This window comes from Bubalus bubalis, chromosome 5, assembly GCF_019923935.1.
Source record: "Bubalus bubalis isolate 160015118507 breed Murrah chromosome 5, NDDB_SH_1, whole genome shotgun sequence".
Lineage (NCBI taxonomy): Eukaryota > Metazoa > Chordata > Mammalia > Artiodactyla > Bovidae > Bubalus > Bubalus bubalis.
The window spans coordinates 121,427,552-121,450,350 of record NC_059161.1 but is presented as its reverse complement, the minus strand read 5'-3'; the positions used below and the strand labels follow the sequence as shown (position 1 = coordinate 121,450,350).

At 57.1% G+C, this 22,799-nt stretch overlaps 1 protein-coding gene across 7 annotated transcripts in view; it reads left to right on the top strand.

Moving 5' to 3' along the window:
* Nucleotides 1-623: 623 nt before the first annotated feature.
* SYT7 (synaptotagmin 7) overlaps nt 624-22,799 on the top strand; it is a 63,284-nt gene continuing 41,108 nt past the window's right edge. For all 7 annotated transcript variants that reach the window (XM_025286501.3, XM_044943595.2, XM_044943594.2 and 4 more), the window contains exon 1: nt 624-859. In XM_025286501.3, the coding sequence (XP_025142286.1) occupies nt 829-859 (31 nt within the window). In that variant the 5' untranslated portion in view covers nt 624-828. The remainder of the gene's footprint in view (nt 860-22,799) is intronic.

The following is a 22,799-nucleotide window of genomic DNA, read 5'->3' as shown; positions in this document are numbered from 1 at the left end:
GGCCAGCGTGGTGGACCCAGCTCAGCGTTGGCAAAAATCCACTCCTGGTTTTTCCACACACCAGCTTCCCTTCCCGGGACCGCCGGTCTGTCGAGCCCCGAGCTGACGCCCTTCAGCCGCCACCAAGTGGAAAACGCGGAGCGGATCCACTCGCCTTTTGGAACGGAGTCAAAGGGCACCTCGGAGGAGGTGGCCGGCCTCGCCGCTCTGCAGGGTTCGAAGCCGCTGCCATCCGGGGCGCATCGGCCAGCTGGGGCGCCTGGTGCGGTGGGACCCGCAGGCCCGAAGAGCCCCGCCGGCGGGCTCCGTGCCCTCCCCGCGGGGGCTGCGGGCAGGCGGGGCGCGGGGCGGCGGCAGTGCCCTCGGGGCGGCTCCGGGCGGCGGCGGGCGCGGGCTGCAGTACGGCTCGCGGCCGGCAGCGGGCACCGGCGGACGCCAGGCGGTGGCGGTGGCCACGGCGTTCGGCGGCGGGCGGGCGGCGCCGGCGGTGTCCCGGGCGCGCTCACACACGCGCTCACACACACACATACACACCGCCTCGTACACACTCACACACGCTCCGGCGCGCACACGCGGCTCGCAGGCCGGAGGGAGGAGGCTCGGCGCGGCTCGGCGGCGGCGGCGGCGGCAGCGTGCTCGGCGGGCGGGCGGGAGGGCTGGCGGGCGGCCCCCGCTCCCCAGCTCCGCGGCTCGGTACAGCCCGCACGGCCCCCGCCCTCGGACCCGCCCCCGGGGGTCGCCCGGCCCCATGCCCTGCAGCGGCGGCGGAGCAACGCGCGGCCGCGGGAGGCTCTAAAGAGCCCGGAGGGAGCCGGCGACGAGGGGACCATGTACCGGGACCCGGAGGCGGCCAGCCCAGGTAAGCGCGGCCCCGCGCGGTCTGGGGCGCCCCGCACCGGCGGGCAGGACGGCGGCAGCGCCGGGGGGCCGTCTCGGAGCTCCAACTGGGGGCTGCTGTCCAACCAAGCCGCACGGACTCCCCTCACCCAGGGTCACCCCAGCCCCGGGGGCGCGGGCTGGAGCGGCAGCAGCTCGGACCCCGGCCCCCCGCAGTCAGTCCGGGCACTGCCAAGCTTGATGCCCGGCGCCGGCTTCGCAGTGTCCCCACAAGGACCTCCTTCCCCCCACCCCCCGCAGCCCAAGGACAACGTGTGTGGCGGAGCGGGGAGCTGCCGCCCCCGCAGTGCCCTCAGAGGCACCCCTGGGTCCCAGGCAGCTTTCGGCCAAGGTTGTGGGCACGGGGAAGCGGAGTGACATCGGCCGTGACAACTGTGAACCGAGAGGGTGCCAGGGGGCAAGTGGAAATCTGGTGCAGCCGCAGGGGAGGGGGGCTTCTGGAGGGCGGTGAGCCCCAGGAACGATGAGAAGGGAGGCAGGGGTACCTGAAGGGAAAGAGAGCAGAGACTGGTAGGAATAGGGGTGCCAGGGGAATGTTCTCCAGGCCTTGGGGAGGGGGCAAGCAAAGAACCCCAAACTCACTCCTGTCCTGTCGGGGGTGGGAGGGGGAGGGGCCATGCTCCTTTGCATTTCTGCGGAGCCGGGGAGTGGCCTGAAAGCCCACGTCTGCTAGGCATCTTGGAAGCAGGAATCTTTCCACCTTTCTCGGGAAATTGCTCTGCCATTTCCTCCTTGGTTCCTGATGACGCCTCCTCACACAGTGCCCACCTGTAGGCAGGTCCCCTGCCGCTCCTCCCCAGGCTCATTCTCAACTCCCACCTGGGGTGCCCCACCCCAGACCCAGCACCCCCAGTCTGCCAGTCCTAGCAGCAGGGTCTCTGCTTCTGGGTTTCTCTCTGATGCTGAAAGCACGACTCTCAAGCCCGAGGATTTGCTCCCAGACCAAGAGCCTCTAGGCTTACTGATGCTAACCTCCGGGGTCTGGGGGCCCTGGGTGGGGGGAGGGACAGCACTGAGGTCCTCTGCAGAAGGGGCCTAGAGCCCCAAGGCTTTTGAGGGCACTCCTGTGGTGCCAGCTTTGCCTGCTCTTGCCCCAGCCCCACATTTGCTCCTTCCCTCTAGGGGCAGGCTCAGCCTGCCCCCGTGTCTGTCCTCACCCTCATCAAGTCATAGCAGCTCGAGCCCACCCAGGAGGACCTCCTGGGTGCCAGGCATTGCACTCATTCTGTGCTTGCGTATATGCGTGAAAGAGGACTCAGTCTCCCACTCTATAGCCTCATGGCCACCTGTGAATGTCCTCTAGGTGACAGCTGAAGGGACATTGCCTTTGGAGACCCCTCCCTTCATCTCTCGGGACCCAGATCACCCACCTTGGCACCTTCTCCCAAGTGGGCTGCCAGCTTCCAACACTGAGACCAAGGACATAGGCGTTCTCTTCCTTGGATCGCACTCTCAGAAGCCAATAGCTCAGTGCGAAGACCAGCTCTGGGGTGTGAAGGTGGAAGGGGGGATGCAGTGAGAACTCTCCCCTCCCCCTGCCAGGCTGGCAGCCTCCTGTTAGGCCAGTGGCCTGGGCCCTGCCCTTGTCCCCTCTCCTTCCCTCCTCTTTCCTCCCACGCCTGGGCACCATGACATCACCACAACCCCAAGCACCTCTGCCCTCTCCACGGAGGCCAACTTGATGTGCTTGGCATCTTCTGGGCAGAGGGCCTGGAACCCAGTGGTGTCCCCTGGCCTGCTGGCAGCCCCTAGACTTTTCCTTCTCCCTCTTGAATGGGCCTCCCTGTCTGAGCCAGAGACCTGTCTTGCCCACTCCAGTTGCAGGACTCACCAGTCCTCTGGCAGGGCCAGTTCTGGTGGAAACAGATTGGTCTTACTTACAACCGGTTTACTTCTGTCTGAGGTGGGCAGTGGGCTGGATGGGGTCAGAAATAGGCTGCAGAGGGCAGAATTTGCTTTTGACCCTAGATCTCTGGGGGTCTTTGAGGAGCCAGGGACCTCAGTCTGGACTCTGCGCCCCCTGGCCTCCCTGCCCACCTCCTCTCATCCCTACAGCTCCAGGCCAGGCTTTCCCCCTTCCCCAGCTCACCCCAGGCTCCCCGGACTCTGCTCCCCCAGGCAGGGAGTGTGTCCCCCAAGGCTGGCACTGGATGGGAGTAAGATATGCCAATGAATTCCTGTGTGATTCAGGCCCATCCCTCTGGTCCTCCAAAGGCCAGTGGACCTTTTACATCCTCATCACTTCATCCCACTGCCTGGAACACCTGCGGCCCAATCCTTTCAAAAAAAGATCTTTGTCTCCTGTCCTCTCATGCTCCCCACTGCCCCCGGCTGGTTCCAGAAGGTCCCTGTGGTACTCTCTCCTGTAATCCATGCCCTCTGCAAGTCCCCACATGGCTCAGCCTACTGCTAAGACCATTACCCCAACAGGGGACAGGCAAGCTCTGTGTGGGCCCCTGGCCCGCAGGCCATTCTCTTCCGGATCTGAATTCTCTTCCTTGGCCGAAGCAACGGGACTGTGGGGCAAAGCCCGAGCCCAGTGAAGAAGGAAGACCAACCCCCCACCCCACACCTCCATCACTCCTGCTCCGAACTCTGCCCCGCCTCCCCCCAGCCAGGCCTGCAAGCTCTCCTCCACCTTCCCATAGACAGGCAGCCCTCTCCCGGCCCACGGCCTCCATCTTCTGTTCATCCCAAAGCTGGGCTGGCCTGGCCGCTCTGTGTCCCTGTCCCCTGGCAGGGCAGGGCCTCGGCCGGCCCACAGGGGTCAGCGTTGCAGTGGGCAGGCAGGACGGCAGCAGAGAGGGAGGCAAGGAGAGGTGACCTTGCGGTGAGCGAGTGAGCAAGGCCAGAGAAGGAAAGCCTGGGCTGGTGCGGTCGCTCTGGGAGAGAGTTCAGGTCCTGAGGGCCGCCAGCTCTGGCCCCAGCCCTCCCTGAACTTGTCCTTGGGGATAGTAGTACTTAAAGTCTCCTCTGTCTGTCCACCTGCTAGCGGACTCTGCTCCCTCCTACAGCAGCTCTGCCAGGTACGTCATTCCTAAGGAGTGTGGGGGACACCCCACGGGCCAGGGGGCCTTGGCACAGCAGGTCTTCTCTCTCAACCCCAAGACCAACCCCTCCACCTGTGGGCACAAGTGAGGGGCAGAGGCTGCTGGCTAATGTGTGGGACAAGAATCAGGGCCTGGCCGAAAGGGCAGATCGGGGCTATACACTGTGAGGGCCATCAAGGTCAGGGACGGGGGCTGGGGTGTGGGATGGCCCAGGGAAGCCTGACTGTCCGACCGTTTCACAAACTCTCCCCTCCCACCCCCACCCACCCCACCTGCACAGGCCCAGACCTCCCAGGCCTGCCTCCCAGGCTTGAGTCAGAGTCTCAAGCTGAAGATCACAGGACCTCCCGACGGGCCATGGCTGGTGGCAGGGCTGGACGTGTGACTTCTGTGGGGCTTGGGTCAAGGTAGCCAGCACCCCCAGACTGTAGCGTTTCTAGGACCAGCCCCCACCCTTGGCCTTGGGTTGTGCTGTTCAGTGGCCTTGTGGGGACAGCTTGACTAACAGGCTGGGGGGCTCAGGACCAGGGGATGGTGGAGGGGAAGAGAACCTCACAGCCCCTCCTGGTTCATGAAGAAGGGCTCGAGCAGGCTGGACCGGCATGGGAGTGCACAGGCCAGGAGGTGACAGGGAGGCACAGCTGGAAGGCAGAGGAACAGGTGGGCGTCAGGTGGACAGAGACAGGCCCTGGGCAGCTAGGGCTTGGCTGACCCCAAGCTCAGGCCCCAGGGACAGTGAAAGCAGCTTGGGGTGATGCTGGTGACAATGGAGGACTGTCCCCTTCTCGCCGGCTCCGGCCTACCCGAGGGACAGGCAGAGGAGGGGTGGGCGGTCCCCTCTCCCCCTTCACCTCCCCCCGCCCCCATTCTCTCAGGGACTCTGAATTCTTATTGAATCCGCTGGACCGTTTTCAATAGCTGCTTCCCCCAGGGAGTGAGGCCGGGAACAGCAGAGAGAGGCGTGGTGAGGGGGGCCTCCAGGAGGGTGTGGGGGCTGGGAGGCCCAGTCCTGAGCAGAGGACTCTTGGCTGGAAGAGGAGTCGGCCGCACAGGCTCCCCAAAGGCTCCGAGGCCTCTCGGGTGGGCCCGAGCGGCCCTGCATGGGGCCAGCACCCTCTCCCCTGGGCATGCCCGGCAGGTGGCACATGCCACCCGTAAGGTCAGCGCTGTCTGTTGGGGCGGTCACTGATCTGGCCTGATGCCGGAGCCAGCCTGTGCCAGACCTAGCCTGGGTGACCGCCCGCCTTGCCAGGGAACCCCAGCCAGTGGTAACAGGTGGACCGTGCCAGTTCCACAGACATGGACGTCCCTGACCTTCCGGGCAGCGGGGGCAGCCTTGCTGGGCCCTGTCCAGCTCGTGTCTAGAGGGCAGGGCTTCGTCTCACCCAGCAGAATTCCCCAAGGGTTGGAACAGAGTTGGCAGACAAAATGGGACCTGTGGAAGGGGCTGGATGGCGCCCAGAGCCTGTGCCTGGAGCTCTGAACCCAGCTGGTCGGAAGGTGGGCTGGTGCGTCGGGCCTGCCCCGGGAGGCTCTGCAGCATCTGCCTGGAGGGGTCCCTTGGCAGAAGTGTATCGCCTGCGGGGCTGAGCTGGAAGCTGATCCAGACGGTGAGCTGGGAGGTTTGGGGAACTGACGGATCCGAGTGACTGCGGGTGTGGGCCCCCAGCACCCAGGAAAGGGAGGGCAGGGCCGATGGGCAGAAGTGGTGGGCTGTGTATGTACCTAGGTGCACGCGGGTGGCAGCTGGATGGCCCTAATAGTTCATCCAAGTGCCGTGCCCGCTGTAAACAGGAGCTAATAAGTGGATTTGTAGCGAGGTGTGTCAAGGTGCGTGGGGAGCTGTGACAGAGAGCGTTGGGGGAAGGCAGCTCCCCTGGCCCTGTACCCAGCCAGGCGGAGCCTGAGCCCTCCAGGGGCCCTGCCTGCCCCCTGCCACACCCTCCCACCTGCCAGCTTGGCTGCCTGCAAGGCCTCCATCTGCTGGGAGCAGGGCCTCACCTGGCTGTGCAGTGTGCACGGCAGGGATGTTAGGGTGGATGAGGGGGTGGGGTTGGAGCTTTGGTGTGTACAGATACGGGGAGGCCCAGGACAACGTGTGAATCTGTCAACGTGTGTGTGTGTGTAACTGGGTGTGTATACGTGTTTCTCCAACTCGATGTGTGTGTGTATACACCCCTTCCCAGAGCTCTCAGAGAACTGCCTCTCCCCATGTTGGTAGTGGCCCTGCCCCTCCGATGCCCTTCCTGGGGCAGAGGGAGCTGGGGTTCTCCAGCTGGCCCGGGGTAGAAAGACGGTGACCCTTTCTGCCCATCAGAAGAGGCAGGCCGGAGGTGCTGGTTGCCTTGGAGAAAGGGCAGAACTTTGCACCTGTAGAACCCCGCCAGCCCCGTGGCTCCCGAGCGCTAAGGAGCCCCCAGAGTGAGAGGAGAGGTGCCAAGGCATCCATCCTAGCAGGTGGGGGTCTCACAGCACGGGCTGGCGAAGCGTGCACCCTGCTTCCAGCTGGGGTGGGGGGTGGCGTGGGGCATGGGAGGCCTCGAGGGGTGCCGGCGTGAGGCACTCCATGAGGGGAGCAGAGGAGGGAGCTGTGTGGCAAATGTGTCCAATTAAATTACTTCAAACCCTGCCGCAGCAGCTGCTCCCGGCGGGGCCCTGGGTACAAATTGGATCCGTCTCATTACCGCAGGGTGGTGTCAGCGGGGCCATAGAGCAGTGGCCAGCTCAGCTAGCGCACGGCCGGCCCCCTCCCACCCTGCCCAACCTGGGCCTGCCGTGACACCTGCGGGCACTGGCTCCCTCCAGCATCCCTCAGGTTCCTCAAGTCCCCTGGGTCCAGATCCTGGGGCTCCCTGTATACCTTCTTGTCATCCTGACCCTCACTCCTGGCAGCCCAAGGCTTCCTCTGCACCCTCACTTTCTTTCTCCAGGAAAATGGGAGTTTCCTGCTTTATGGCAATCCACTCCCATACCCTTGTCTGGAAAATCCCATGGACAGAGGAGCCTGGGGGCTACAGTTCATGGGGTTGCAAAGAGCTGGACATGACTGAGTGACTGAGCCCACATACCCTGCTTTATAGGGGGTCCAGCCTAAGGAAACCCCTCTTAGATCATCCAACAGACTTTGTTCCCTCCACTGATAGTAACAGCAGGACAATAATAGAAAGTTCTTATTTATGGAACATCTGGTATGTGCTACGCACTTCATGTCCATGCAGCAAGGGGTGGCTTGCTTAAGCCAGGTGTCTGGGGTCAAACAGCTTCTGGTAGAGACACTTGCGACTGTGTCCCTAAAGCAAGTCCCCCCATCACCCTGGCCTCAGTTTCCTCCCCTGTTAAATGGGTATGATGCTGGTTCTTACCTCCCATGGAGTCAGAGGATGAGGCGAGATAAGGCAGGAAACATCTTTAGCAGAAAGCCCAGCACATAGTAAACACTCAACCAGCGACAGCTGTTATCAACATTACCCTGCACTGAGTGATTGACGTGTGGGATGCGGGTTCTGGAAGCTCCAAGGAGGACAGGCCTGCCTCAGCCCCACTCCACCCTGCTGCCGGCATTGGGGAGGGCTTCACGGAGGCAGTGTCGGTCTGTCTACTTCAGAACAGCGAAGATGTGTGGAGCATTCAGTAGATGCCACGTGCTCTTCTAAGCCCTCGATGTATGTTAGCTGGTCCATCCTCAGACCACCCTGGGATGGGGGAACTTGCAGTTAGAAGTTGATTTGGGACCAGCCACACTGCCAGACCCAGGAGCATGAGCCTTGGGTCCAGGGTTTTGGGGTTTGGAGGGAGAATGAGCTTGCCATGTGAGCAGGCAGGGAGGAGTCATTCCACGTGGTGGGGACAGCACGTGCAGTGCCCCGGACGTGTGTCAGGTCTCAGCCGGTCGAGGCAGCCGTGAGCGTCTAAGCCTGCAGGGCTGGAACGGAGGTCTTTGGAGGCCGTAGTAGGAGACTCGAAGGGCATGGCAACCCACTTCAGTATTCTTGCCTGGAGAATCCCCTTGGACAGAGGCGCCTGGTGGGCTACAGTCCATGGGGTCGCAAAGAATCTGACACAACTGAGCAACTAAGCACGGGAGTCGAGGCTTGGGCGCAGCAGGCTGGGCCAGCTGATGAAGCTCCTGGGGTTCTGAAGTAGGAAAATTGGACTTTTTTTTTAATTTGGGCAATGGCAGGCTATGGATGGCTTTTCAGCGTTCTCTATGAAGAACTTTAACGCAGCAGTGTGGAGGGTGGGAAGCCTGGTGGCAGGTCCGTCTATGGAGCTGCATCCCCAGCCATTAACGTCTTTGTTCCCACCTCTGTCCAGCCCCTCCACTGCCTCTTACCTGCCCAGGGCTGTGTCGAGAGCACCCTTAGCAGGAGGTCTGGGGCCCTGCCCTTGGAAAGCTTGTGGTGGGTAATGGGCAGTCAAGGGAACAGCCTGCTGCAGGGGGGCATGGCTGTACACCCCCAGGGGCTTACCTAGGGGGCCGGGGTATCAGAGGAAGTCTCCCGAGGAGAGATGTAGAGCCAAGTGGGGTGGTCCCAGGGCCCAGTGAACACAGTAAAGGCTCCTGAGAATCAGTCCTGCACCCCACCCCCCACCATGGGTATCAGGGCTTGGCCCTGAAGGAGCCGTACTGCTCAAGCTCCAGCTGCCAGGCCTGAGCTCCAGAGCCCCACCGGAGCCAGCCTGTCTCCACAGCAACTAGGCAGGCCGCCCCCCTCTCCATGCCCACGGCCCCTGGCACAAGGGCCCATTCACAGCAAGGCCTGGGTACGTCCTCCCACTTCCCTAAGGGGGTCATCCCAGAGCGAACGCCCTCACACCCAGGCACTGGCAGCAGATGAGCATGTTGGCATTTGAGTCCGTGTGCACGCGCAATGGGTATGGGTGCCCCGTAGCAGGAAGCAGGGAGTGGGGATAGTCTATGATTTCTGCCCACCTTAGCTGGGGGTTTGTTTCCCTGGGGGAGAGGGTCCCATGGGTACCAAAGAAGATGAACTCTGGGCTCCTGCCTCAAGGATCATGGTAAGGAGGAGGATTTGCCAGTGGGGGAAAGCCGTAAGGGGGATCTCTCAGCAGTACCTGGTGGACCCACAGACCACCTCGTTCTACATGTACGGCTTTCATCTAGTCTTCACAGCAGCCCCTTGAGGGAGATATCGTTACCACTGTTGTACAGATGAGGAAACTGAGGCCCAGTGAGGTGGAGCGTCTCTCCAGGTCACTCAGTAGAGCAGACATGGAATTGCACGTCAGCCTCACCCCCAAGCCCTGGTCTTAACCACTGCGCCACACAGCCCTTATCCCGCTAGATCTGAGCCAGCCTGTCTCTTGGTCCATCGCTCAGAAGGGAGGGCTGGGGATGGGTACTGGCCTCAGAGCTGGACCCAGAGTATATCCCAGCACCTGCTTTAGTGCCCGGCGTCCCCTAAAGCTTTATTCCCAGGCCCCTGGAGTGGGGCGGAGCCTCCTTCCCACCATATCTTCTCTCCCTCTCTCTGGGCGACGTGGAAAGATCCTCTCACTCAGAAGGAGGCACCCCTTACTCCCTACTTGGCACCTGCCAGCCCTGGAGGAGCCTGATGAATCGGCTGTGTGTGTGCCCCCCCCCCCCCTCACAACCCCGTTCCTCCCTCTCCAGCCCCCGCCTGGTTAGGGAGGTGCGAAGGGAGCGATTTCACAGCCTGTCAGCTGAGGCCTAAAAATACACAGAACTCTGAGATGCTTGGGCAGGGGGAGGAGAGAGCAGGGACCAAGGATGGGGTGGGGGGTGTGCACCGGTAACTTGGCCAGAGTAGCCCTCTTGGCATCACAGTCCTGCTCGGCAGTGGTGGACAGACCCTCTGTCCCCTGGTTCCCTGACTGGCCCCATATCTGGCGATGACAAAGGGGAGTTGGCATCTCTAGGGTCCTGAGGGGCTCAGCTCTGCACTCAGACCTAAGGGAGGGCTTAGTGTCCGATGGGAACCATAGCCCCTGGGCCCCCAGAGCCTCTGATCAATGGCTCTTTCTCCATCTCCTCCCCCGGGTTGGCTGGCATCTTTGGGCTGTGGGAGCCAGGCTGGGCCTGTGCCTGCTTCCTTCCTGGAGAAGGTGCCTGCTTCTGTTAGGGGAGAGGTGTGAGGAAGGCAGCGTGGATGGGGGTGCCAGCAGGTGTGCAATGTGACGTGCGAGCCACCCAGGCACTGGTGGGGGGAGGGCGACGCAGAGGAGAAGGGGTGTGGTGGCCCACGTCACTGCCACGTGGCCATATGCTGAAGCCTGGCACACAGCTCCCTCGAGTCAGCCAGTGCCCAGAAAGGGGGCCGTGCGTGCGCGTTCATGTGGGCCTGCTGGAGCTGGCCTGTTCTTGTGGCCATGGATGGTCGTGTGTGGCTATTCCAGACAGAAACTGGGCGGAAGCACAGGAGTGGGTGTGGCAGCATGAGCAGACGCATGTTGTGTTATGCAGACACGTGATGGCGGGTGTGCCTCCCATGTGGAAGCGTGATGGCATGTGTGCCAGGGCCGAGGGACATAGGCAGATCTCTCTGGGGCACCAAGCAGGGGCGGAGAGAGTCATTAGGGAAACTGCAGAGTGGCAGGCAGAGCATGGGCTCTGGATCAAAAGTAATGGGGCCCAAATCCCAGATCAGCCATGTATTGATTAGAATTGTGCCCTTGGGCAAGTTACTTAACCTTGCACTGCCTCATTTTCCCATCTCTAAAACAGGCAATAATAGCTCTTACTTTAGAGTGGGCTGGAAGGGGCTGCTGAGTTAACATCCATATGCTGCCTAGAACCGTGTCTGTCACAAAGTTAGTATCATGTATACCAGCTCTGCCTGGAGAATTCCATGGACAGAGGAGCCTGGAGGGCTACAGTCCATGGGGTTGAAAAGAGTCGGACATGACTGAACAACTAACACACACACAAATACACACACACATACATACATACAAGCTCTATTATCTGGTCCTACCCTTTGATGAAGAAGGAAATGGCAACCCACTCCAGTATTCCTGCCTGGGAAATCCCATGGACAGAGGAGCTGGGGTGGGTGTGGCTACAGTCCATGGGGTCACAAAGGGTCAGACATGACTTAGTGACTAAGTAACAGCTCTTTGATGATATAGGTGGGAGAACCAAGGCCAGAGAGGGCAAAGGACCTGCCCAAAGTCACACAGTATGTTAGTGGCAGAGCCAGAACTAGAACCCGGACCCCAGCACTGTAAGACAGGGCTTATTCAAGTCTAGGATCTCCTTTGGGCCATCAGAAGCCTCCACAACACAGAACTGTAACCCCATTGGCATCTGGGACCTAGATTCTACCAGGGCTGGGCTAGGATCTTGCAAATTCAGGGCTCTGAGCATCTCCAGATAATGCCAGGGTGCAGGGGTCCTCAGAGCAGTAGCCAGCCACCAGAGTTAGAACCATGCCATTGGTTAGTCTGCAGACTTGGCCAATTACTCAACCCTCCCGAGTCTCCATTTCTTCCCTATAATAGAATAACAGTAATACATACTTTATAAGGTTATCGTGGGGATTAAATGAGATCTGCATGTAATGTCTTAAGTGGCTGGAACACTGTACCTAGTAAGTGCTCAATAATGTTAGCTGCAATTATAACCCATGCAGAACCCTCCCACCCAGGGCTCCATAAATGGTGACTTCCTTTGCTTCCCTTCCAGCCCCTGGCAACCCTCGCTGCCTTCTGCCTGCCACCCCACACTCCACAAGGCTTAGACGGATCAGGGACTGACTTGCTGGCAACCAAGACCTGTCTTGTCTCCTGTTATTGGCTTCACCCAGGAGGGAACAGGACCCACCACTGAGACTTAGCCCCTGAGCTCTTTTCATCTGGCCTCCTCGCTCACTTGTTCTGTGACCTTGGACAAGCTCTGTTTCCTCTCAGGGCCTTGATCCTCCTCTCCGTAAAGTGGAGGGGCTGGACCACACAGCCCCAGAGCCTCTTGGTCACATGGCTTTGTGACCCAGGAGGGTCCTGGCTTAGCCTGCTGGAGGGGGGCGGCAGATTGGCAGAAAGGAGAGTCGGCTGGCTGCCCTGGATGAGTGAAGCATCTGGGGCTTCAGCCGGCTGGTGGCCTGCCATCCTGCCCGCCCGCACCTGTGGCTGCGTAGGAGGGCAGGCAGGCCCGGCTGGCTGGGCACTGACATTGGGGGAGGCTCAAGGACAATGACGTAGAGAAAGCCCTTCTTCTCAGGGCCCTGGGAGCGGCCACTCCAGCCGCCCTCCCCTGCTCTCCTCCCCTTCTCCCCAGGGCTTTCCTTCAGCAATGCCTCCTTCCCCCTTCCTGGAGTCCCCCGGTATCTCCCCGCCTCTACCTTTTCCACTTCTGTCATCTTGACCATTTTCCAGGGTTCCGTCTTTCTCCCTTGGCAGAGGGGAAATCTCTCCCTCCTCCTCTGTCTCCCTGCTTCCTGAGATGCCTCCTTGTCCCTTCCTATGACGTGTCCCCGATTCTCTGGATCTTCCTGGCTCCCCCTGCTCCTCCCGAGCCTAGGTCTCTCTCTCACTCTGCCTGGCATGTCTAGGCTTCTTCCAGCTTCTTGTCCCCTGGCGCTCTCTCACATCCGAGCTGTAGCATCCCCGCCTCCCGTCTTCCCATTTCTTGGAGCACCTGACTCCACCACCCGTCCCCCCGCCCTCAAAAGTTTCCTGGCCTCCTTCCGATGATGGGGCTGGTCCAGGCAGTTTCTGTGGCTGGTGCTGCTCCCTAGGATCTCAACAATCCCCCACCCCCATGAGTTGGGAAAAGGGGTCAGCCCAGGGCCCAGGGACAGCAGTCTTGCCTCCTAATTAGCAGGAAGTAATTGCCTGGAAAAAAAAAAAATCATTTCGAATGAGACTCCGAGACTCCAAGTTAGAGCTGAGACAACTGATGGCCCCTAGAGAGCAGGAGAAAGGAAGCAGCTCAGGTCAGGGCCTCAGGAAGACCCCCAGGAGATGAAGGTCCTTAAGACCCCCTTGCTGGTTTGCCTGCAGGACCCCAGCCATGAAGAAGTAGGGAGAGAGAGCACTGGGCTAGGAACCCCACCATCTTCACCGGAGTTCTAGCTCCATTACTCATTGTGTGACATGGAACAAAACTTATTCCTTTGAGCTTTATTTATTTATTTTTTTTCCTCCCCTGTAAAATCGGAAGAGTTGATTCGAACAGTGGCTTTGAAAGCAATTCGCAGGCTGTAAGGTGCTGTGGGAGGGTGAAGTTTTCCTCCATGTGGCTCTCAGCTGAGACATGATGATGGTGGAGGGGTGGGGTGGCTTTAGAAACCCCTAAGGGGGCAGTGAAGCTTCCCAAAGAACCTGGAAGGATGGGGTGGTAGATCCAGTTGAGCTGTAAGGTTAAGGGCAGATAGAGGTGGTTTCCCTTGCTGGTCTCAATACTCACCAGCAGCACCCCAACTGAGTGGTCACCTCACCTCTCTGAACCCCACTTTCCTTATCTGTAGGATGCTGACCATGATGCTTCCCTGGGGCAGCGGGGTTTGGCCAGGTTAAATGAGATAATGTTCACAGAGCTCTCAGCACAGTGCTTGTCCTGTAGTAACTGCTCAATGTATATTAGCTCTATCTGCTGTAATTAAGTGGCTTCCCTGGTGGCCCAGCTGGTAAAGAATCCTCCTACAATGCAGGAGACCTGGGTTCGATCCCTGGGTTGGGAAGATCCCCTGGAGAAGGGAAAGGCTACCCACTCCAGTATTATGGCCTGGAGAATTCCTCGATCTGTATAGTCCATAGGGTTTCAAAGAGTTGGACACAACTGAGCAACTTTCACTTCACTCACTGTAATTAAAGGCTATTATCTTTACTCCCTGCCTGGATCCAGAGAAGCTGATTCGGGGTGTTGTCTTCAGGTGGTTTGATTTGTTTTGCTGTTTGTTTCAGGAAGAGGAGAATTTCTGCACCCAGTGAGGCTAATACAAGCAATCCCTAGAGACACCAAGCTGCCTTGCCTCTCCAAGAGCCCCTACCTGTGGGGTGGGGGGAACAGGCTTGGGCTGCAGCTGTGGCCCTCTCCCCCAAGCCCCATTCTTCATAGGAAAGAGCTGTGGGCACGTTTCTTATTTGGGTGGATGTGAGGTAGAGAGACTATGCCATGGTGAAGGCATATTACAGGCCTTAGTGTTCGTTTTGTTAGGACTGGCCTGGCAGCAGGAGAAAAGGTTGCGTTTGTTTAAACAGGCCTACCCCACCCACCTTGGAGGAGAGAACAGGAAATTTCACCTGGTAGGGTCCAGCTGTGTGAGTTGAAGTTGCTGTGAATGGAGCAGCACAGCACCCCAAGGCGGCCGGAAAACAGTTGGACAGCCTGCAGCGTTTGGGTGTTGGACAGCGCTGCAAGCTCAGAGCTCCAGATTGCCCCAGGAGGGGTGAGGGGGCGGCGGGGGCCCAACCGTCTGCCGCTCCTTCCCCACACTCCCGGTGCCACCCTGGGGACCCTTCTGTGTGCCTGCTCTGAGCGCAGTACCCGCGCTAGCCGCCAGGAGGCAGTGTGGTGGGGGGGCTACCCTGAGGGAAGGGGATGCCGCATTTTCATTATCTGGGAAGCTCTTTTTATCAGGAGCAGGGCTGCTGACTGGGGTTCTTGGCATCTTCAGGCCTCATCCAGGAAAAGGGAGCTCTTGAGGTTGGCTGCTCGCTGCTGGGTCTTCAACTTGGGACTTATCAGGGAGTAATTAGCAGAGGAAAGTGTGACCGCCATGCTGCAGTCCCGGAAAAGGGCGCGGCCCTGGGACCGATTTCTGTTTCAGCACCAAGGACAGAGGTGATGTGCCGATCGTTGTTTCAGCACCGCGGACAGAGTTCAGAGCAGCGGGCTCTGTGGATCCATCCAAATAATTTGTGATGCAAATAATACCACCAGAATACCACCACCAAGAGCTCCAAGAAGGAATCTCAGATCCCTTATATTCTAACGCGGAGACAGGGCCAGAGAGTTGAGTTAGTTGCCTAAAGTCACACAGCCACAGTGACAGTGGGTGGCAGAACTGGGTTCAGATCCACAGTGGTCTCTCTCCATCCACCTCCCCCGACACCTGGATCCCAGCGAGTTAATCCCTCCTTCTTGAACATCTCTGGGAGCAGCTTCACATTATGTTGCATCCCCCGGAATTTTGAGCTGGCGAGGATTAAGTGTATCCCCTCCCCCACCAAAAACTCAAGTCGGGAATTTGAATCCCAGGAGAGAAGATTCCTAGCCCCCATGGCTTTCATGGCTCCGAGCCTCAGGTGGGAAGGTGTCACGGCAGGACAGGTGCCCTGTCCTGTAAGGAAGTGTATGACTTGCGGAGGTAGAGTTGAGTCATCAGCATGAGGAACTCTTAAGTGCTCTGAGGTCCTCAAATAAAATATAGCACACCATTCCAATCCCAGCTTCTTTGCAGCTGTGTATTATTAATAACAATAAGATGCTGATTTAGGCCAAGGCACAACAATGCATTATTCATAAGAGTAACTAGTGGTCAAGGCCTGCACTTAATCATCACACGTCCCTGATCCTGCCCCCGCTGCACACTCCTGGGGGAGAAGCCCTCTATCTGAGCTTCTCCTTTTCCTGGGCTCTTGCTGCCCTGACAGACATGATCATTTTCATGGCTGCCCAGGCAACTCATCAGGTTTTGGGTCAGGGTGAGTGACAGGTTCCAGGCTAGCTTCTGGCTGGACACCCTTCAGTCTGAGCTCCCTGCTCAAAGCTGGCACCTGGTCCTCTCTGTCCTGAATGGCTTTCACCCTGAAGACTTCCAGACTCAGTAGGCCTCTGGGGTCTAGAGATGTCCTGTAACCCTCCCTACACACACCCTTTTTTGAGACTGAGGACTAAGCCAGATGCACCAGACTTCCCTAAGCCAAGAATTGTAGGAGTTTGGGGGTGTGGCTTTAGTGAGGGGAGGGAGTCACCAGATAGAAGATACCCTCGACACCTCCATTAAATATGACAATGGATTTAAAATCCTCAGTAAACTCTGGAGCACTGTCAAGTGTTCTGCACTAAACAAACCTGAGCCGTGTTACCAAGGCCATGTTCTCTGCTGGAAGACAGAACAGAGGTAGAGAAGGCATGGATGAGGTCCTTGTAGTTCACCAGGCCCCACTCCCTGATGAGGAGTCAGAGTTCTTGTGGATCCTGACATGTCCCCGTCCAATTTCTTGCTGGAACGGCTCCTGGCCCATCCAGATAATCCTTCATTCGCTGTTTACTCACTTGGCATCTCTTCTGAATTCTAAACTGTCTGCATCCAGCCGGCCTCTGCGGCCCCTGCCAGCACACTCTCCCTGGCTCACTCACGCATTATCTGTTTTTATTACAGTCAAGGTTGAGGAGGCTTGCTCGTGCTAAGCCCCTATTTTCAGCTACTTGTAACTTTCCAAAACAATTCCCTTTGGGCCTCCTCTTTCACCAGCCTTGTTCCTGCCCCAGGTGAGGCCAGAGGGCTTGTGGGTGCCTCTGCTGCTTTCTGAAGGACACTCAGAGAGACTGTCTGGAGGGTATGGGGGTAGAGCAACAGCCCAGCCCTCCTGGGAAATGAGAGGCTCTCTTTCCTCTCCTTTTTCTTTTTTCCTTCTACCTGTCCATCTCATTTTCTTTTTCTTGTTGGAAGGAATGAGCTGCCCCCATTCCCAAGGTGGGTGGCCTGGAGTGGGGGAGTTTTCAAGTGAAGAAAGGGCAGAAAATTCAGCATGACAGGAAGCCTGGAGCTTTGCCTAGCTGTCTGGGGTTCAGAGTTTAGCTCACTGGTTTTCTGTTGCTTTCTCCTACACTCTGCCTTTTTCTGGCTTCCTTGTGCATGTTGGGTCGAGAAGAGGAAGGGAGGTGGGGTAGGTGCCAAAATTGTTCCCCTTCCTATGCCCAAATAGTCCTGGGGCTGGTAGGCTCTGCCTTTGCCCTGCCACCCTCCCCCATTTCCATCTGCTCTGCATGCACGTGGAGGGGTGCTTCCTGTGGAAACCTGTGACTCCAGCTTTCACTGTTTTCCACCTCGAACGTCATCCTGCAGCCACCAAAGGATGGTGGGGGGAGGTGCTGGGGCATGATACATTGCGGTGCAGAATCAAGTGGGAGGAGGCAGGATCGGGATGGGAAAGTGATGGCAGATGTAGTCCCAACCACCCCCAACATCTCTGCCTCATCTCTGGAAGAGTGGTTGCACCCTAGTCAGCACCTGAGACAGGGCCCTGGGTGAGTCCTCAGGTACCCCACCCACCCCTTCTTCCTGCTCCTACCCTGTCTGGCCTCAGACACCCAATCCCCAACCTATTCTGAGACTTTAGAACATCTTAGCATCTATCTGATGGAGAAGGAGAAGGCAATGGCAACCCACTCCAGTGTTATTGTCTGGAGAATCCCAGGGACAGGGGAGCCTAGTGGGCTGCCGTCTATGGGGTCGCACAGAGTCGGACACGACTGAAGTGACTTAGCAGCAGCAGCATCTATCTGATGAGGATGCTTTACTGAGGCCAAGGGCTGGACCAGTTGAGGAAGGAAGGAGCAAAGATGTGTGGGTAGGAGGGGGTCTCTTACCCACTTTTCTCCAAGAAGTGCTTGGAGAAGTTTGTGGAAAGTGGAAGCCCTTTCCCTTTTGATGTGGAGCAGTTTTAAATTCTTTATTGAATTTGCTACAGTGTTGCTACTTTTAAAAAAAGTTTTGGTTTTTTTGCCACAAGACACGTGGGATCTGAGCTCCTGACCAGGGATAAAACTCGAACCCCTGCATTGGAAGGTGAAGTCTTAACCACTGGGCTGCCAGGGAAATCCTCCTGGCTGCTCTTTATATTTTGTGTTCACTCGTTTCTTTCTTCCCTTCTGTCTCTCCTTGAAGCAACTTATTTTAAGGCTTAACTCCCATGGGGCACAGAGTTGAGGCCTTCCAGACTCCAGGTCCACTCCTAGCTTTGTCTCTCCTCTGCTGTGTGTTCTCAGGCAAGTATTTACCCATTCTGAGCCTCAGTTTCCTCCTTTGTGAAATGAGGATAAGAGGGTTTACCTTCAGAGGGCTGCTGAGGACCTGAACATGATTCAGTGTTGAGCATACACTAGTTACTATGATTAAAGGCACTTGGTGAGGAAAGCAAGGCCTTGTGATCTGAGGATCCCCCAAAGAGGGAAGCAGTCTAGGTTAGGAGGATGTGAGGGTAATGGGACAACTTTGGAAGGGCTGGATGTGGGGAGTGTGAATGTCACCATCAGACTGTCAGAGCAAGTGAATTCTTGGGGAAAGAGTCTGTGTGCCCAGATTCCCAGCATGTCCACTAGTTTCTCTGTATTGTGTCCTGGGCCATGGGCTGTGGGAAACCCAAGCAATGAGGAGAACCCCATAGGCCCTGCTTCAGGGACAGACCTACTCCCAAGAAAAGGAGGTTGGACAGAAGACAGTTAATACAAGTTTGGAGAAGGAAGAGACTGCTGTGAGCACTTGTCATCAGGGAGGGCTTCCTGGAGGAGGTAAGCTCATGTGGGGCTTTGAATAATTTCATGCATTTGTTTAGCACTTATTTATCCAGCCTTTCCTGTGCACCAGACCTTGGGCTACAGAGATGAGTGATCCGGGGGTCTCAAATCTCCAAGTGTTCCCAGTGGGGGAAAGACATGGAAAATGCTAATTATTAATCCACAGGGATGGATTGCCATAGTTACAGGGGAGGTAGAAAGGAATGTGGGAGGAAATGAAGACCATCTTTGTCTAGAGATCTTGAGAATAAAAGGAAGAGAATAGGTGGTAAAGAATGGAGGGAAGGGCCTTCGAGGCAGAAGGAACAGCCCATGTGAAGCCTCAAGTGTGAAAGAGGAGACATGTGGGTTGTGGCTGGGCTGTGCAGTGTGGCATGTTACAAAATGCTCTCACATGCTTCAGCTCAGAGGAGGGCAGCCATAGCAGGATCAAGGCCAAGTTCAAGTTGCCTTAATTCTCCATACCTGTTTCTTCCTCTGCAAAAAGGAGATAATATAAGGTTGAGGAGATCACACGAGATGGTGCATATAAGCTTCCTGGCACAGTGTCTGCCACAAAAGGCACATGTTCAATGAATGTTTGCTATTCTTTGATCCTGATGACACCCCAGCAAGAGAAGTTGGGGTTCTTCTCATCATTTGGAGGTAAAACACTGAGGCCCAGAAGGAGACTTGCCCTGGGTCACTGGCCAGGTGCAGAGGTGGGACCTGAACCCAGGTCAGTTGCCTCCAAGTTTACTTCCTGTCCCACTGCTCTGCCCCAAAAGACAAACGGGGTCCATGGGGAGAGGACTCCAGGCCAGAGAAGGTGCATGAACACTTAGACCTCAGGGACAGCAGAGTGGGCTAGGTATCTGTTCATGACTGTGACCGTGGCTGTGTATTCACTTTTGTGTGTGAGAGCATGGGTGTCCCTCCATGGGGTAAGTCCCCATGGCTTGTGTATATGTGTGTGTGTGTATGCATGTGTGTGTGTGTGCGTCTGTGCATGGGGGAGGCGGGCATAGATGTCTGCGCCAAGGGTGAGTCTCCATGACTTTTGTGTGTGCACGTGAGCCATGGGTGTCTCTGGCCCGTGTGTGTGTGCCTGCTCCCCCTCTGGCTCCCCTCGTGTTCCCCCTGGGCAGCTGTGAGCTTGCCTTCAGAAGTCCAGTGCATCTCCAGAAGCTCCCCAGGGCATCCCAGCAGCCGCGCCTGTTTGATTCTCTTCATCTATAAATCATGGCTTGCTGAGGACATGAGGAGGAGTTGGGAGTTGGGGCAAAGTCCTGGCAAGGGATGGGGTCAGCTCTGCAGTTCGTATCTGAAGCTTTGCCTGGCTTCCAGCTGTTGCCCCAACCCCCGCCACACCACCGCCCCCGCATGGCTCAGCTCTCCCCATTCCTTGTCATAGGTGTTCACTGAGGTTTGCTCTTGTTCAGCCCTGGGCCAGGTCCTAGGGAGGGGGTCAGGAGTACACAGGATTGAGTGAGACATGACCCCTGACCTCTGCTATCCTGTGGGGAAAACTAAATGTGTTTTTAGTATTTCAATCACCACTCACTGAGGGCCAACTTCATGTCCCAGATGTCTCTAATGCAGGGCTCGATGTGGTGATATTATGATAATAGCTAGCATTTATTGCCTACTTATTCTGTGTCAGGCACTGTGCTAAATGCATTGTATGTGTTAATTCCTTTAAACCTCACTGTCCTATGAGGCCTGTACTATTCTAGCCCCTGTTTGTAGATGGGGAAACCAAGGCACACAGATAATCAGAATTTGAGCCTAACAATCTGGTCCCAGAGCCCTGGCCCTTAATCAATGCACGCTAAAAGACGGGTACACGCACAGAATGACGGGAGCTCAGAGGCAGGAGAAATTCCCACTGGGCAGATTATGGAAGGCTTCCTGGAGGAGGTGCTTCTCATGTGGGTCTAGAAAAATCAGGACTTGTCAGGCAAAGATGGGTATGGGAGGAGACCAGAATTGATCCTGGGGGGTGTGTGTGTGTGTGTGTAAAAGAGAGAGGCTCTCAAACCCTCCCATCTCTTCTCTCCCATCTTGCTTGGGTGACAAGGGAGGTAACATATGCAAACACTGGGCATTCAACAAATATTTACTGAGTACCTTGCATGCACTGGCCTGCCACAGAGGTTATAGGAAAAAGCAAAACAGCAACATCCCCTTCCTTTATAATCTGTACACAGTAGGCACTTAATAAATGGTAGCCTCTATTATTATATTTATCCCTAGAGGCTTGAAATTCCTCCTCATGCATTCTTTCAACAAGCACTTACCAAGCACCTACTATATGCCCAGCTGTCCTTGGTGCTGTGAAGAGAGTGGTGAACACGAGGCCCAGCCCCCTTCTTGTGGGGCTGATGTTCTAGAAGGGAAGACTGTGTGTGGACATCTTGTCCACCTTCAGAGGGGACCACTTTCTCGAGCACACAGGTCTTATTTACCCTGAGAGCTCCCTGTGGGATGACATGGTCAGGACCATGGTCTCTGCCCACAGCACCTGGCGAAGCCCACAGCACTCCACCAGATGGTCATCAATCCTGGGCTCTGACACGTTGACATGGTGGCCACAGTCCCGGGCAGAGGGGCAGGGATGTGCCCGAGTTCACGTCTCGCATCCTGACACCCCTGGGGCTGGACCCTGAGGGCCTGGCTCTCCTTCTTCCTGGCTCACCCTGCCTCCTAGGTCTCCTGAAGACATCTGTCTGCCCTTGTCTGTGTCTCACCCCTGGGACCCAGATGTCTCCTCTGCCCAAGGGTAGGTCGTGGAACTCAGCCCTGTCAAAGGCTGACTAGGGCTGCATTATTTTGTTTCCCCCAATGCTAATATGCTGACGCTAAGGGGACTTGAAACCATGTATGTCATCGGAGGAAGGGCCAGGGCGGCTTTGCCTGGAGAAGACCGGAAGGGGACATGAGAGCTGTCGGTGGGGATTTGGAGGCCTGTCATGTGGCAGAGGGAGCCGGCTTGTTCCCAGCAGCTCTGCAGGGCAGGCTTAGGACTGCGGGGGGAAGATCGAGGGAGACAGGCACAGCAGCCCTAGCTACCAGTGCCTATTCGTGGAGGGTCTGCCTCCCACAGAAGCAGCTTCCTATCCCTGGCAGGGCTGCCAGGGGGTTTGTTCATTGATGGAACCTGACTTCCAAGGTCCCTTGCAGCCAGAGACACAGTGATCCCACACTCTGGGAATGGTTTCATTCTGGCTGGCAGGCAAAAGTATGCCTGACCCCCTTGGTGGCAATATCGCATGCTGGCCGAGGGCGTTGTGCCACTTGTTTGTGGTATCAATGCAGTTTCGCACTGGCAAGCATTTTGCTTTATCCTAGATTCAAGGACTGTTCAAGGATTGCTTGGTGGGGGGTGGGGTGGGCAGGGAATCTTTGGGAGAGAGGTCAGCTGTGTGGAAGGTGATATCATCTGCACATGCTGCAGGGTGTCCTGGGGTCACTGATCTGGGAGGGTTCAACTTTCCTTAGTAATATTTCCCTTTCTTCACATGGGACGTTCCATGGACATGAAACAGGGAAATCAGGTTCTTTTGGTTGCAAACAGCTTGAGGGGACACAGCCCTATCTACTCAGCATCCATCTCTGTCTGTGGCCCTTGAGAAATTCCTGGGAACCCTAGGTGTTCCAAAGAACACACTTGGAAAACCACTGATCACCCTCCTCTGTAGTGGGTGTGATGTCTGGGCGAAGAGTGTAGGCTCGAAGTCAGACGGTCTGGGTTTCAGCCTTCACTCCATTACCTACTAGGTGAATGACCTTGGACAAGGTACTTGACCCCCTTTGTGCCTCAGTTTCCACGTCTGTAAGATGGGGACAATCTTAATGCTCCCCTCAGCTGTCGTGCAGACTAAGTTGTCACTGCATGTAGAACACCTTGAATATCTGTTCCTCGTCAGAGCAAGGACAGGTCAGCTCTCCCACACAGGAGGGCACTGGCATCTAAGGCTGAGTGCCTTGCAACCAGTGCCACACATCTGGTTAGTGGCCAGAATAGGGCCTCAGCCTCCTTCTCCCAGACTCCAAGTTTGGTGCTCACTCTGCATGCCTGCAGAACGCTGATTGCTTAAGACAGGTGTTTTCTGGATCTCTGGGGTCCGTTCAGAGGGGCCACTGGCTTCTGGGATTGACAGGCTCTGTCCTCAGGGGCTCTTCAACTTACAGCACAGGTCAAGGAGCAGTTTTGATAAGGACCTTGTTTGACAACGAGAAAAGGGAGCTCCAGGGAGGTGACCCCGTGGAGAATTGCCCCGTGGCCAAGAGATGTGGGGCAGGGTGAGTGCGGAGAGGGCACCAGAGCAGAGGAATCACGTGGGGTGTAATTGCCAACCACAGCTCCCAGCTCACGAGCTTGCTGACTCCCCCTCTGATCCTGCCCTCCCCTGCTCAAAAACCTT